Genomic DNA, 16,713 nt, shown 5'->3' with positions numbered 1-16,713 from the left:
GCTGAAAATGCACACAGATATACACAGCAAGCCTTTCTAAGTAAACTGAAAGGTTTTATAGAACAGCTACTTTATTTATATATTAAATAAAATATATTTCTTAATTATATACACTTATACATAATGATGAAAAAACATTCATTTGGAGACTATATCCATTAATGTCCATCCTAACAATTACTCCCCTACCACAAACAATTGAGTATATGATGAAATGCCATGCCAGAAAAGAAACCCTAATATAAAAGGACCAATTTAAAGATGAGTAAGCTATACTGGAGATGTAGTTCAGTGGTCAAGTGTTTGGCTAGAATGCAGTGTCCTGTGTTAGATCCCAAGTAGTGTTTATATGCACACGCATGTGCACGCGCACTCACACACACACAAACACACACACACACACACACACACACACACACACGAGTTCAGTCAATGAAGATTAAAGCAAAAATGAATCAACTACCTCTCTTCTATTAGCACAAGTAAAAGTTCTGTATCAATAGTGGACTTATTACAGAGAAAGGGATGGGAGAAAATGATTTTGAAAGGGTCAATATCTGAAGCCAAAAAAGAGTCTGAAAGACAGGACACACCAGGCTAGAAAGATAGCTTATCTATATAGAGCACTTGTTCTTGCAGAGGACCAGGGTTTGAGTCCCAGCACCCATAGGGTGGCTCACAACCATCTATAATTTTAGTTACAGGGAATCTATTACCCTCTTCTGACCTCCATGGGCACCCATGTGATGCCCATACATACACATGGGAAAAAACATTTTAACATTCATATACTTACATAAATAAATCTTCAAACCTTTTAAAAAAGGATACAGGGAGAGATAGAAAACACAAAATTCCATATAATTGATTGATTGTACTTTGACAATGTTTTTACCTAGCCATTTACCTTATTTTGATTTTCAAATGCTAAATAACATGTAAAATTAGTTTTTAACTCCTAAAAATGTATTCATATAGCATTCTTTAACCCTCTCTCACTTTCCTCTCTAGTTTAAGGTTGCAAGGATTGCCACTGATGTTCTTTCAACTAGATATGAAACCCGTTACATCTACGGTCCAATAGCATCAACAATTTGTAAGTTCTTCCTGTCATTTACTATGACTATTTCTTTGTGTATATATATATATATATATATATATATATATATATATATATATATATATATACCAAATTTGTAGATTATAAACTCCAGCTGTTACAAGAGATTCTACATTACATGTGAACCTAAAAGATAGGATGTGCCTGTCTCCTGAGACAGGGCAGTTTTTGAAACAAATTAATATGAACTTTTACAAGGCTATAAAATTAAGATAAATTATTAAATCAATAGAAATTTATAGCTTACTTTATCTACCTTTCTGTTCCCCAAAACCAATGTTTCATCTTCAACAGAAGAAGAATTAGTTGGGGCAGAGGCCACATCTTGTTTCATCTACTAAACTTGAATTGAATCGTCTCTTCTTTGGTCTTATCTCCATTCTAGTAGTATCTTCTCGTTAATCTATGGTGGGTGGATGTGTTGACTCGTATTCTCTTGTCCCTCTGATCTGTTCTTCCTGTTACAGGCAAATGAATATGTGTGGTAGTGTAGAAAAGGAGATGATAAGATTTGAGTTCTCTTCTTTTGTTTATTTTCTCACCCCAATTTTTAATCCTTCAGTATTATAGACTTTCATTGTTGTTGGGTTTTTACTTAGTTTGCTTAGTCTTAAGGAACTTTCATATCTCTTATTCTTTTTACATGGAATCAGCAAACTTTCTACAGGGTCAACTATTTGGTTTGACTTTAATGCCAGAATAGCCTCTGTTGTGACTACTCAATTGGGGCATTATAATTTAAAAGCAGCCACAGACAATAAGTTAAAAATGAGCATGACTATGTTCACATAAACCCCCATTCTCAAAAACAAGAAGAAACAATTTGCCAAGTTTCAGACTCTGTTCTAAGTATCATCTGTAGTTGTTAGTTGACTCATAAGCTGGTCACTGGGTTCAGCACTTGATTCACATGATCTAAATTAATCCTCACAAAAAGACCCCAAACTATGATCAAATACAACTTCTAAGTTACAAGGACTGGCAAACGAATTACAAAATAAAGTTATAAACAAAACCAAAGTCCTCACTTCTAGGCATATGACTTTTGTTGTTTGGTTTTTGTGATTTATCAGTGTTTTTTATTTTCAAGAAATAAAATCAACAATAATAAAAACATGCTTTGATTTTTCCCGAAGACCAGACTCTGTGGATTAAGATAACTTCTTCTCTTCTGGCAAGAGTTATAGTTATCAGGATGTCTCCATCAAACTTCTCCCCTCAGGACTCAGGGAACCCTCTGGAAGAGAGGGCAGAAAGAATTTAAGAGCCAGAAGGGATGGAGGACATAAACAAAGCAAGACCCTCTAAAACAACATAAGCATAGCTTATATGAACTCACGGAGACCAAGGCAGCATGACCAGGACCTGCATGGGTCTTCACCAGGTTTTTGTGCATATGTTATGGTTTCCAGCTTAGTGATTTTATAGAATTACTGAGTGTGTGAACTCTGAGTCTTGTGCCTTCTCTTGGGCTTTTCCCACTCCGTTTGTCTGGCCCAACTCCAATATGTTAATTTTTGCTTTATCTTGTTTCATTTCTTATTATCCCTTAGAAGGCTGTTTGTTTTCTTTTGTTTGTTTGTTTGTTTGTTTGCTTTGTTTTGTTTTTTTACAACAGAAATTGATTTTATTATTACAGAATTAGTTAACAAGTATGGAACAGAACACTCTGGCATTATTTATACAGATTTAATGAGACATAATTTGTGGCTTTTTTAACTTTTTTATTTTATAATTTAATTTAATTTTACACATCAGCCACAGATTCCCCTGTCTTCCCTGCTCTCCCCCTCCCCCCAGCCCACCCTCCATTCCCATCTCCTCCAGGGCAAGGAATCCCCTGGGGATTCTGCTCAGCCTGGTAGATTCAGTCCAGGCAGGTCCAGTTCCCTCCTTCTTTCACCCAGGCTGAGCAGAGTATCCCTGTATAGGCCCTAGGCTCCAAACAGCCAGCTCATGTACTAATAACAGGTCCCAGTCCTACTTCCTGGGGGCTTCCTAAATAGATCTGCTAACCAACTGTCTCACTTATCATGAGGGCCTGATCCAGTTCCATGGGGGCTCCTCAGCCATTGGTTCACAGTTCATGTGTTTCCACTAGTTTGGATATTTGTCACTGTGCTTTTTCCAATCTTGGTCTCAATACCTCTTGCTCATATAATCCCTCCTCTCTCTCTCTTTTGCTGATTGGACTCCTGGAGCTCCACCTGGGGCCTGGCCATGGATCTCTGCATCTGCTTCCATTAGTCATTGGATGAAAGTTCTATCATGACAGTTAGGGTGTTTGGCCATCTGATCACCAGAGTAGGTCAGTTCGGGCTTTCTCTCGACCATTGCCAGTAGTCTATTGTGGAGGTATCTTTGTGGATTTCTGGGGAGCTCTTTAGCACTTTGCTTCTTCCTATTCCCATGGGGTCTTCATTTATCATGGTCTCTTTTTCCTTGTTCTCCCTCTCTGCTAGGATCCCCCGCTCCCCTAAGCTCTTTCCCTCGACCCTTGCCCTTCATTACCCCCCCCCACACACACACACACACATCCAGTTTGCTTATGTAGATCTCATCCATTTCTCTGTCATTGGGCCATCCCTGTGTCTTTCTTAGGGTCCTCTTTACTAGGTAGCCTCTCTGGAGTTGTGAGTAGCAGTCTAGTCATCCTTGGTTTTACATCTAGTATCTACCTACGAGTGAGTACATACCATTTTTGTCTTTCTGAGTCTGGGTTACCTCACTCAGGATGATTTTTTTCTAGATCCATCCATTTGCCTGCAAACCTCATGATGTCATTGTTTTTCTCTGCTGAATAGTACTCCATTGTGTATATGTACCACATTTTATTTATCCATTCTTCAGTTGAAGGGCATCTAGGTTGTTTCCAGGTTCTGGCTATTACAATTAATGCTGCTATGAACATAGCTGAGCATGTGCCCTTGTGGTATGATTGAGCATTCCTTGGGAATATGCCCAAGAGTGGTATAGCCACAAATGATATAAAATACCTTGGGGTAACTCTAACTAAGCAAGTGAAGGACCTATATGACAAGAACTTTAAGTCCCTGAAAAAAGAAATTGAAAAAGATGTCAGAAAATGGAAAGATCTCCCATGCTCATGGATAGGAAGGATTAACATAGTAAAAATGGCAATCTCACCAAAAGCAATCTACAGATTCAATGCAATCCCCATCAAAATACCAACCACAATTCTTCATTGACCTGGAAAGAACAATACTCAACTTCATGTGGAAAAAAACCCAGGATAGTCAAAAGAATCCTGTACAATAAAAACAGCCTCTGGAGGCATCACAGTCCCTGACCTCAAGCTCTACTATAGAGCTACAGTAATACAAAGAGCTTGGTACTGGCATAAAAACCTGACATGTGGACCAATGGAATCGAATTGAAGACCATGACATTAATCTGCACACCTATGAACATATAATTTTTGACAAAGAAGCCAAAACTGTACAATGAAAAAAAAGAAATCATCTTCAACAAATGGTGCTGGCATAACTGGATGTCAACGTATAGAAGGCTGCAAATAGATCCATATCTGTCACCGTGCACAAAACTTAAGTCCAAGTGGATCAAAGACCTAAACATAAATCCAGTTACTCTGAATCTGGTAGAAGAGAAAGTAGGAAGTAGTCTTGAATGCATTGGCACAGGAGATCACTTCCTAAATATAACACCAGTAGCACAGACACTGAGAGAAACAATCAATCAATGGGACCTCTTGAAACTGAGAAGCTTTTGTAGAGCAAAGGACACAGTCAACAAGACAAAGCGACAGCCCCAGAATTCTAAAAGATCTTCACCAACCCCACATCTAACAAAGGGCTGATATCCAGAATACATAAAGAACTCAAGAAATTAGACATCAAAATGCCCAACAGTCCAATTAAGTAATGGACTATAGAGCTAAACAGAGAATTCTCAACAGAGGAAGCTCAAATGGCTGAAAGACATTTAAGGAATTGCTCAACATCCCTAATCATCAGGGAAATGTAAATCAAAACAACTCTGAGATACCACCTTACACATGTCAGAATGGCTAAGATCAAAAACACTGAAGACAGCTTATGCTGGAGAGGATGTGGAGCAAGGGGAACTCTCCTCCACTGTTGATGGGAATGCAAGCTTGTACAGCCACTTTGGAAATCAATATGGCGCTTTCTTAGAAAATTGGGAATCAATCTCCCCCCAAGGCCTGTTTTTTTTTTCTAATGAGAGACAGAAAGGGAGTGGATCCAAATGGGAGGGGAGTTGGGGAGGAACAGGGAAGAACAGAGAGAAGGGGAAAATGTAATCAAGATATATTATGTGAAAAAAATCTGTCTTCAATAAAAGGAAAAAAATAAAAACAGTTATAGTTATGTTAATATAAGTTAGTCAGCCTCTCAGAATCCCTAATACTTACCACAATGCAGAACATGAAACAAGAGTAGAATTGATTCCTATAAACTTCTTCAATGAAATGTATGTCCTGACTTATCCAAAACATTTGATTGTAATCCTTTTGGAACCATGGAGATCAAAAAGAACACTATAATTTCAGATGCTGAAAAGAAAGAACTAGCAACTTAAGTTCTAAACATAAGCAAAGGGGGAATAGACACAAGACAAAGAGAACTTATTACCTTCAGTTCTTCCTTTAAATAATTGCTAAAGGAATCTTTCCAAATACAAAGGAAATAATAACAAAAGAAGGCTGAGAAGTGCAGAAAGGAAGAATAGTGGACTAGGAATAGAGAGAAAAAGATGGGTTTGTAGATGATAGAGATATATGCATACCTTCATACGTAATATAATAATAATAACCTGTCCTCATGATTGAATAAAAAATACTATTTTATCTGACATTCAATGTGTATAGACTCAAGATAACTCATTGTTATTCATCAGTGTGCCATCTATAAGAAACTTATTTCTACTCTAACTACACAGATAGGTTGAAATAAAAAACAGTACAAACTAAGAAAAAAGAAGAAAGAAGTTATGTTAAATATCAGATAAAAAAATTTCAGAGCATAACATAAGAAACATTAGTAATATGAAGTATATCCATCCACCAACAAGGAAATAATCCCAAGCATATGTGCATCACCTCCACTCATAATGCCTTGTCAGTAACAGCTTGATTTCCCCAGCTTCCTTCCTGAATGTCTTCTTAGTAAGGCCAAATATCACCCCCTTTCTCCTCTTTGAACCTCTCATTTCCCTACTTCACCCAAATTTGTTAACAATGCAGATTTTTCCCACTACTCAGACTGAAATTTTAGTCATTTTTTATCAAATTATGTCATCTACCACCCCATTATCATACCTTATATGTTGTCTCTATCTTAGCTCTGCCATTCACTTCACAGTGCCTAACATTTAGTGTCTAGACTTTCTAACCTAGGCTTTATAATCTAAGCTTCCTCCCACCCCTGCCTCCCATACTCTATAAAGTATGAAACTGCCTATTGCTTCTCAAAAAAGTCTGAATGCGTCTGATTTACAAGGTTTACAAACCACTGCTTATTTAACAGACCTCACAGGTCCCCCCTGGTTTTTTCACGGTTAGAATTCGCTTGCCAGAATGCCTTTCTCTACCTCCACCTGGAAAAAAAAAAATGTATATTTCTCCTTCTTAGCCCTCTAATATGCTCTGCATCATGAAAGTGAATTTGACAAGTTTGAGTATGAGCCCTGCTCAGCAAGCACAATATTGCTTCTCTTTAAAAAACTTTATCAAGTGGTCCCTGTGGTCTTTACAGCTGTGTATGGCACTAAAAATTTCTTCACCTTTGCCTCTCCTCTAAACTGCAAGATCCTGAAAGCACAACTCATCTTTGTAACTTTGTATTGCCTGCTCTTTCTGGGACCAAATAAATACATTGTTCTGGGGCTTGTTTTGGGTAGATATTGTGTTGGTTTATGTTTATTTTGGGGTTTGTTTATTTTTGTTTGAGATAAGGTCTCACAACATAGCCCACACTAGCCTCATATATTATTGGGACTACATGGATCCATTACTGTGCTCAGCCCATGTAAAGTCTATTGGACATGTTAGAGATTTCATAAGTAGCTGTTGAATAATTGGTCTGTCTCTTCCCACCCAAATATCCCTTCTTTCTTCATAAAAGCTTTAAATTCTTATTTTTTAAACTTAAGATATTGGTATCAATTAAGCATATCCTAAAATATCGATGATTTTACACACAAAAGTGCTATTCCATTACATAAAGGAAAACATATACATGTATTTATTGTATGTTGTATAAGTATATTGTATAGTAGGTATATGAAATCATATATTTAGCATGTATTTTCACACACAGTGTAAATACATAGAATACATACACAAAAAGAGAAGCCTCTCTATAGATGTTTATATTTTTAAACATTTTTTTACTAAATAATGGCATCTTTAGTAAAGTTTCACAGAAATTGATATAAAGTTTGGATTTGAGTATTAAATATATCCTTAAAATAGTTAATTTGAACTTTCTTGGTCTTATAACTATAAACAATTTTCTCTGACAGCATAAATGACAGGAGATCAAAAGTGTAAAAAAAGTATAACAATAGATACATATTAAAATATAATGAAATTACTTTGTATATTAATTTTAAAAAATAATAAAAAGAAAGAAAAAATTAAAAAATTTTAATGCAGTACATATTTAAAATATATGGTAGATTACAAATGCTTTCTGTACCATTTATACTACTTTATCACTACAGCAATCAACTATACAAATAATTACTGTTATTGTTAATTTTACACACGCAATTTTGAGTGTGTGTGTGTTGAGTTTAGAGGCCAGAGGCCAACATTGCGTTCTTTCTCTATTGTTTTATACTCCATTTTTTTGAGACAAGGTCATCCATGAAAACTGAAACTCACCAGTGTCTAAACTGGATGGCCAACAAACCCTAGGGATCCTATCAAAACTGGCATTATAGGCAAGAGCCACCATGTCTGGCTTTTTGATGAGTACTGAAAATCCAAGCTCAGGATTTCATCTTTGCCTTTCAAATGCTTTACCCACTGAGCCATCTTCTCTGCCCCAGCAATTCCCATGTCTTAAAAAGAAAAAAGCCTCAGTACTTGCCTCTAATTGTACCATGAATCTTAAAAGTTCTTATTAATAAGATCAAACCTGAGACCAGTTATTGGGGTGAACACTGGAAGATCAGAGAGACAGAACAAGCCACAGCTACCTCACCTTGCCGGATCCTCAGCTGGTCTTGCTTCCTCAGACTGGAGGCCTCTGAGTCTTCATCCAGAATGGGTTTCAGCTGAATTGCTGCTCAAAAGCCTGAATGCTTAACTAGGCCAAATGCTGCTAGTTTCTGGTCTCCATGCCTTATATATCTTTCTACTTTCTACCACCACTCCCTGGGTTTAAAGGCATGAGTCACCATGCTTGGCTGTATCCTTGAACACATGGATTTCTGCCTCTGGAATGCTAGGATTAAAGGCATGGGCTACCACTGCCTATCCTCTATGTTTAATATTGTGGCTGTTCTGTCTCTGACCCCAGATAAGTTTATTAGCATGCACAATATTTTGGGGAACACAATACCACATCTAATGAAATATTTACTGATTCTGTTTTGCAGACCTGACATCAGGTTCTTCTTTAGACTGGGCTTATGACCTGGGCATCAAACACACATTTGCCTTTGAGCTCCGTGATAAAGGCAAATTTGGTTTCCTTCTTCCAGAATCGCGGATAAAACCAACTTGTAAAGAAACCATGCTTTCTGTCAAATTTATTGCTAAGTATATCCTCAAGCATACTTCCTAATGAATTGCCCTTGGTTTGGAATATACCAATTAATCCTTTGGGGGAGCCTTTCCCTGGAAAGTCAACCTTCTGCATCACCTGAATCCTTCCTTTTCTTGCTCATGAAGTCCTGCGTTGCTTTCTTCTTGTTTTTATTTACTCCCAATAGCACCATAACGATATAACTTTGAGTAAATCCATTTAACTACAGTTCTTCCTTGTAAGTAAAATTTTAGCCTCATAGAAAGCAGAATTTGAATACTATGAAGTGATATTTCTGAAAGAAATGAAAATGTTGTGTTGTAATGCCCAAAATAAAAAATAAATGGATTGTATTCTGATGCTTTATAAAATATCCTCTGTTTTTAATATACCATGTTCTCAGCATTTCTCAATTAGCCTTAATAGTCTGACAATAGTATTGTTATTCGTTAGCCTTAATAGTCTAACAAATACAGATATTAATGGTTCTTCAATCTGATGACAGGAAACTGTATCTTCAATTTTCAAATATGTAATTTGCCTTTCAAACGTATTTTTCTGATAGAAGTGAACATTGTTTATATCTTCAAAATAGCAAAGGACAATGGAAGGAATTAAATAATTCATGGAGAGATGACTCTCAGAGATTTAAAAGCAATCTAGTTCCCATTAAATTTAAAATAGCTTACTCGAATCCACAGCATTCATAGGAAACATTCTTCCACAATACCACTCAGCAATTATACAATACAACTGATAGAGTTTGCCCTCTCAGTGCATACAAAGAGACCAGTCAATACAGTAAAAGTTGGTGACCAAAAGTCGTGTTGCCCAAGGGAAGGACTAGAGGGAGAGAGACAGACAAATAGACACATACACAGAGAGATAGAGACAGAGACAGAAGGCACCCTTAGGTTGTGTTGATATAAAACCACAATGCTGAATTCGAAAAGAATAAGACAAAGTTTATTCAGGAGTCAAATGTTAGTGACCATGGACAAAGAACACAAATTCTGGCTTTTTCTCCAAATACAATGTTCCAATATGGTAAAAATTTAATAAGATTTTTCTAGAAACAGAAGAAAGAAAGTCACGAATTCTGGTGGTTTTTTTTAAAGTGTGTGTAGGACTCAAGCTGGCAGGCCAGAGCAGAGCATGTTGTAGGCTTCATATAATAACTTAGGATGTTCTTAGCCTCTAGGTTGATGAAAGCTCAAATCCAAAAAGGGTTTTATCTAATGATCACTTAGAAATGAGGTCAAACACAGAGGTGGGCAATAAGCAGCCATTTGATGATTAAAGACAGCACAGGATAATTGGACTCCAGACCTGCAACACACCAGCACCCCACAATCATAGATTTGCATTAGAAGTAGATCTTCCTACTTCAAATTAAGCAAAAATCCCCACAGGTACGCCCTCCATTTTTTGGTGTTAGTTAATTCCAGAGGCAGTCAAGTTACAACTAAGAATAGCCATCACACCTTGCCTGTGTGCTTCAACCAGAGTGAGGACCCTTTGAACATGCCTGCTGTGACAAATAAACTTAATTACATCTCTCTGAGCTGGGGTAGGATTTCTCATCCACCATATGCAAGAATTTCTCATCCTCCATATGCAAGGGCCAATTATGGCACATTATTTTACTTTCCATATTACTGTTAAAATAATCAAGTTGAGAATATGGAAAACAAATTAAGGCTAATACTATCTAATACAACCATATTCAGTATGATGAACTAACTCATGAGTTTAAGACTCATTGCCATGATAGGTTAAACTTTAAGGATATGCCATTCTATTTTGGATTTAATACATATTGTTTTCATGAAAAAGACTAGCAACCACTTGAGGTATAGCCCTGATGGTAGGAAGGAAAGATAACATGGTGGTTCAATGTGAGGAAAAATCTGAAAATTTCAGGATAGTATTTAAGTAAGCATAGTAAAAACATAGTGTTTCCCTATAATGATTTTAAATAAAAATTTCAGCTAAGTCATAAATTGAAACAAATTATAGACAGTGAGGCAAACAAATTTGTTTAATTTGGATTAACCAATAAAATCAGCTGCTACTCCTTCACTACTAAGCACTTCAGTCCCTCTCAGTCTCCTTGTAGCACTGAATATGTCTTCAGAGTGACTGGAATAAAGTCAGTCCATTGGGTTATACTTTACCTGTTACCTCTTTTCATTGTTTGGTGGGGTGTAGGCAAAAAAAAGAAAAAGTAGATAAATCAGAGTGTATGTCCATACCAGCTCCATGGTCATGTGATTCCCAAGGAAGATCCAAGATTTGTAGCTCCTCCACACACTTTTCTCAGCGTCTTTGTGCCTGATGTTCCCACAGATGAAACATCATTCCCGCCTTCCTTTTCAAAACTTGATGTAACTTTTCATGAGTGCTTGAGACTTAATGTGCCTTTCTTTCACAGGCTGGGTTTCTCAAATGACTCTTAAACTAATGTTTCCTTCTGTCAGTTTATCCCCTTCAATCTGCTACATTTCTTCAGAATATGTATCATGATCTAACCTGTCATTATATACTTAATGTGGGCTTCTTTATCAACAAGCTCAGTATTTCTCCAGACATTTTGCCTGTGGGTACACCCAAGACTGTACAGTGCAAAAAAAAAAAAAAAAAAAAAAAAAAAAAAAGCTACCATGATATTCTGATACATGGTCTGTTTATGAAGCTTGAGTTTGATGAATGTGACAGCTTCTAAAGTCCTAAGATTTTAATTAAAATTCAAAAGTAATGGATTTGGGAAGGTAGAGCTTGAGGGTCAGGGAATAACATAATACTAACACATTCCTCGAATTGCACTGAAGAAAATAGGAAGAGATGGAGTTGAGGCTGCCTCTAAAACAGGAAAGTTATTCAAATATTCACCAGTGCTCCATTTTTTTAAACAGAAAATAAATATTCTATATTTGGAGGAAAAAATAAAACTAAAATTTGAATAAATTTAATGTTTAATCAGAATCTTAATCTTTTTTAATCAAATTGCTCATATCTGTTGCTATCTATAAACTCAAACTGCACTTTCATCTTTAGTCCAAAAAGTACTGTAAGAGAAAACCAAGTTGGCCAATACTTACAAGCAATCTAGATAATCCCCCATTCTGAAACCATGGACGTGCTCACAGCTATTCTACTTGCATTGTACCACTGCTATTGCCAATGCCCTGTCTGCCCTGTGTCTTAAATGTAGCCTCTTTTGTGGCAGAATAATGATATGGAGAGAAGGAGAGGATGGGGGAAAGAGGGGAGACTGAGAGAGACAGAGACAGAAAGAGAAAAATCGGACCACACACATCAATCATTAATGAAGAAAATACCCCTACAGACCCCTATAGTCTAATCTGATGAAGACATTTTTTCAATTGAGGTTTCTTTTCTCAACTGTGCAAAGTTTACAGGAAAAACTAGCCCAGTGAAATTCACTGTCCTGGGACACAGAACCTGGAAACTTTAGTGAGTGCCCTCCAAACTCAGATCTGCATCTATACAGGTCAGTAAGCTGGCCAGGAAGTAGACACAAACTTTTATACTTATCCCTATTGTGTGACAGACTTTTCCTAGGGAGATCACACACACACACACACACACACACACACACACACACACACACACACACACACAATTTACTCACCCTAGATAAGGAACCAGTGACAGACTAAAGTTAACAACTGAACTGAAGTCCATGTTAGTGAGCCAATGAGTTTTTATCAGCATTATTAGCTGGAGTATTAGTGAAGAATTACTTATAGGAGCAGGAATGTCTCAAAAGCAGGTGAGCCAACACAGGCAACAGCTGACAAAAAGCTACATCCTGGGAGCTCTCTGCACAACCTGGAGATAGCTCAACAAATCCAAGAACTCTCTCCTTGGCTGGTTAGTCTCTTCTCCCAGCTGCTTCTTGCTATAAATCTGAGAATGAGACTTTCAGAATATTCCAGGTTTCAAATTTCCCAGACATGTGACCTTTTATTGACCATCAGCCTTCCCCACCCTCCTGAAGAGAATGCTTTGATTTTGAGGAAACAGCTATAGGACACTTTCCTTTTTAATAAGGAAACCTCTTCCCTTCTATGTTTCTGGCTTGTCTTCTCTTTCATGTTGCAAAGTTCATGTTGCAAAGGCTGTTTCCCTCCCTGCACAGTCTCTGTACAGTTAGGAGCTCTGGGTGAATTTCTTCCAGAGCAAAGGAAGCCTGCATTGGTAGTATTACATGGATCCACAGGGACCCAGTAGAGTATCTAAGAAAGGCACAAATACCTCTGAGAACATATGCCCTGGTGTGAAAAGTTCTATGCTTCAATGGCCACCAACTAAGTCTAGATCATGAAGCTCATGTGGTACTAAACCCACTGGGTCCCAGAAAAACCACCACGCCCCTAGAATTTCCCATACAACTGTATTCATTTTTACAACCCCAGTTTTTCTTCCATTCTCCAAGATTGTGGAGACCCACAAAGGTTTCCTAGTGAGATCGGAGCTTGCTTTACCCAGCAGGGCTGCATTAAAGGATTGCTTGACTGCATGTGTGGTTACTAGGTGATTGGAAGGGTTTGCACTTGGCTGTGCTAGGGGAAGTCTTTGCTCCACCCCTTGGTATTCCCATAAAAAGCCCTTTAGAAGAGACAGAGGGGGGCTGGTGGATAAGGATCCAGGCCCTCCAGAGGCTATCCTGTGTTTCTGTCTCTCTCCCCTCTATATTTCTATGTAAATCAGCTCTTTCTCCTCAAGAGTATCCTGGGGGAAAAGTGGGACAAGATGTCTGCTGGGATGAAGGGAACAGGAAGTCTCAGACATGGCTCTGGTGCCACTGTTGTTGCAGATGTTGCCATCCACCTTCTTCTAGTTAACTTCACCCCACAGGCTTACATTGTGCATTGTTTACTTCAGCTTCATTTATACTCTAACTCAGTGATTCTAAACCTGTGGGTGAGATCCCCACAGGGGTCACATATCAGATATTTACATTAAGATTCATAATAGTAGCAAAATTACAGTTATGAAGCAACAAAAATAATTTTATGATTGCAGGATCACCACATTAAGGTGTTTGAGAATCACTGTTCTAACTGCTCTAACTCCTCCTTGTACATTTACTGTAGACAGTCCTATTCTCAAGGTTATGGAAATAATATCCCAAATAAAAAACCCATTGCCTTGAACTTTAGATCCAAAGAAAAATTTCCACCCACTTGCACTGCTAACCCAAATGGTAACTCGAAGAAAATTAAATAAAATAAAAACCAAAGCTGTTTATGCAAATAAGTCAGATTTTTTTGTGGTGGCTCACAACCATCTGTAATGAAATCTGGCACACAGACAGAACACTGTATACATAATAAATAAATAAATCTTTAAAAAAAGAATTTTTAAAGAGCTTCTACAGAAGAGTGAAGAAGAATGCTAAAGTAAAAGACAAAACCCCAAATATGCTCAGAATATGGGCTACCTTCTTAGCTCTGGAACAAAGGCAATGTAAGTGTAAGCAATTAGTCAAAACTCCAGCCAGGGTAAGAATGAATATGACAGTTGGAGATTGAAACCAGAGTCTCTGATTCTTCTGTGTATACTCAAAGATTTTCCTAAGGATGCTTGGGTTGTAGTAATGGGAAATAGACCCACCAGATCTTCTTGAGAAGTCTAAGAATGGACCAGTGGGATACATATCTACTCTCATAAAACTTGTCACTCCACTGAGGATGTCTCTTTACTCCACACTACTACTGCAGCCTCAAGAATCAGAACAAGCTGATCTTGAGAACATAAAGAAAAGCTGACTCAGGCCAGGGTAACAGCTGAGCTAACTGTAGATCTTCACCTCTCCTTCCATTCCTCCATCCATTCCCCAGGTTCATGCCCAGCTCTGCAGCAGAACACCTACAGAAGAGTCACCATGCTGGACAGCCTTATGTCAACTTGACATAAGCTAGAGTTATCTGAAAGGTAACTTAACAGAGAAAATGCTTCCATAAGATCAGGCTGTAGGACATTTTCTTAATTAGTGATTGATGCTGGAGGGCCCAGCCCACTGTGGGTGGTAAAACAGAATGAGCAAGCTATGGGGAACAAGCCAGTAAGCAGCACCCCTCCATTGCCTCGGCATCAGCTCCTACCACTAGGTTCCTGCCCTGTTTGAGTTCCTGTCCTGATGTCTTTCAATGATGAACAGTGATGTGGAAGTGTAAGCCAAATAAACCCTTTGCACATCAATTTCTTAATTGGTCATGGTGGTTTTTTTTGTTTTGTTTTGTTTTTTCGAGACAGGGTTTCTCTGTGTAGCTTTGCGCCTTTCCTGGAGCTCACTTGGTAGCCCAGGCTGGCCTCGAACTCACAGAGATCCGCCTGCCTCTGCCTCCCAAGTGCTGGGATTAAAGGCGTGCGCCACCAACGCCCGGCCTGATCATGGTGTTTTATCACAGCAAGTGGAAACCAAACTAAGACACTCATCCACTTCAACTTTAGTGGATCCCACAGATCTCTCCTTCCTAACCCCCTACCCCTATTCATTGCTTTATCCCAGGCCCAAACTCCAGTAGGCACTCTTGGGGAACCCACAGGCCACTCTGTCAGAGGAAAAGGCAGGCTAACACCAGATCTTCATCTCTCCCTGCATTCCTCCAAACCCAACTTCTTAGTCTTGTTCCTAACTCTTCAGCAGACTATTTGCTGAGGCCTTGCTTCACCCTGCCCACATCTCCAGTGGATTCCACAGATCTAACACTAATTTCCCTCTCCCTACTTGCTTTATCCTACTTCCTAATACCTAAACACTGCCTGATAGCACATAGGCCACTCTAACAGGGAATCAGGTAGGCTAACTGCAGATATTCACTTCTTCCTCCAGCCCTCAATGTTAATCCCCTAGTCTCATCCCCAGTTCTGTAGCAGAACACCTTCAGCACCCTCCCTCAGACCTCATCTCAGGTAGATTCCACAGGTCTCCCTCCTCACTTCCTCACTCGTTGCTTTGTCACACATGTCCACTCCAGCAGGCGTTCCCTGGGAACCCACAGGCCAACCTGGGCCTGGAAGCAAGTAGGCTAATGGCAGATTTTTCATCTCTCCCTAAATTCTTCTAAATCTAATCACCCAGTCTCACCCCCAGCTCCTTTTGCAAAGTATCTGCTGTGGCCTCTTCTCACTTTCAGCCTCCATTCCAAGGGGACTAACTAAACAGAAGTGGAATACCCTGCTTTCCTTCCCATTGTGAAGCAATGCTACCATCCCTAGTCCATTCCCATTCCTAAGTCTCAGGTACCAATACCCCAAAACATATTTTACTAGAACCTCACAATGCCCATATCTAACAGTATCCCAGATTTTCCTGTGGGGACCAAAGTCACCACACTCTCCTAAGAACCAGAGAGCAAACAGAAACCAAAAAACAAAACACCCACCCAGCAAAGACAAGCACCTAGAATTGTAATCCTCCCAATCCCAGGTGCCTAAACACCATAGTAAAACCATGATTGATAACAGCCAGGACACTGGCTGAATATTACATTTTTTGAAGTGCAAGTAAAAAAAAATTAAAACTTATGACCTTTATACATACGATAGAAGTCCTTAAAAAAGAAAAGAATAAATCCCTTAAAGAAATCTATGATGACACAAACAAACAGTGTAAGGAAATGAATAAAAGAATAAAACCATTCAAGAATTGAAAGTAGAAATAAACTCAATAAAAAACTCAAACTGAGGGAAATCTGGAAGTGAAAAATATAGAAATTCAAACAGTAACCACACAGGCAAGCTTCACCACCAGAATATAAAAAATGGAAGAGAGAATCTGAGGCTTTGAAGACATACTAGAAG

At 38.4% G+C, this 16,713-nt stretch overlaps 1 protein-coding gene across 2 annotated transcripts in view; it reads left to right on the top strand.

Annotated features, from left to right (window-relative positions):
- The window catches only part of Cpa3 (carboxypeptidase A3), a 31,341-nt gene extending 22,105 nt beyond the window's left edge, over positions 1–9,236 (top strand). For both annotated transcript variants that reach the window (XM_037206501.1, XM_028860904.2), the window contains 2 exons: positions 1,012–1,096; positions 8,729–9,236. In XM_037206501.1, coding sequence (XP_037062396.1) covers positions 1,012–1,096; positions 8,729–8,916 — 273 coding nt within the window. In that variant the 3' untranslated portion in view covers positions 8,917–9,236. The remainder of the gene's footprint in view (positions 1–1,011; positions 1,097–8,728) is intronic.
- The last annotated feature ends 7,477 nt before the right edge of the window (positions 9,237–16,713 follow it).

The sequence above is a fragment of the Peromyscus leucopus genome, chromosome 6 (genome assembly GCF_004664715.2).
Source record: "Peromyscus leucopus breed LL Stock chromosome 6, UCI_PerLeu_2.1, whole genome shotgun sequence".
In the NCBI taxonomy this organism is placed as follows: domain Eukaryota; kingdom Metazoa; phylum Chordata; class Mammalia; order Rodentia; family Cricetidae; genus Peromyscus; species Peromyscus leucopus.
The sequence above is the reverse complement of the archived record's forward strand: the minus strand, read 5'-3'. Positions and strand labels throughout refer to the sequence as shown.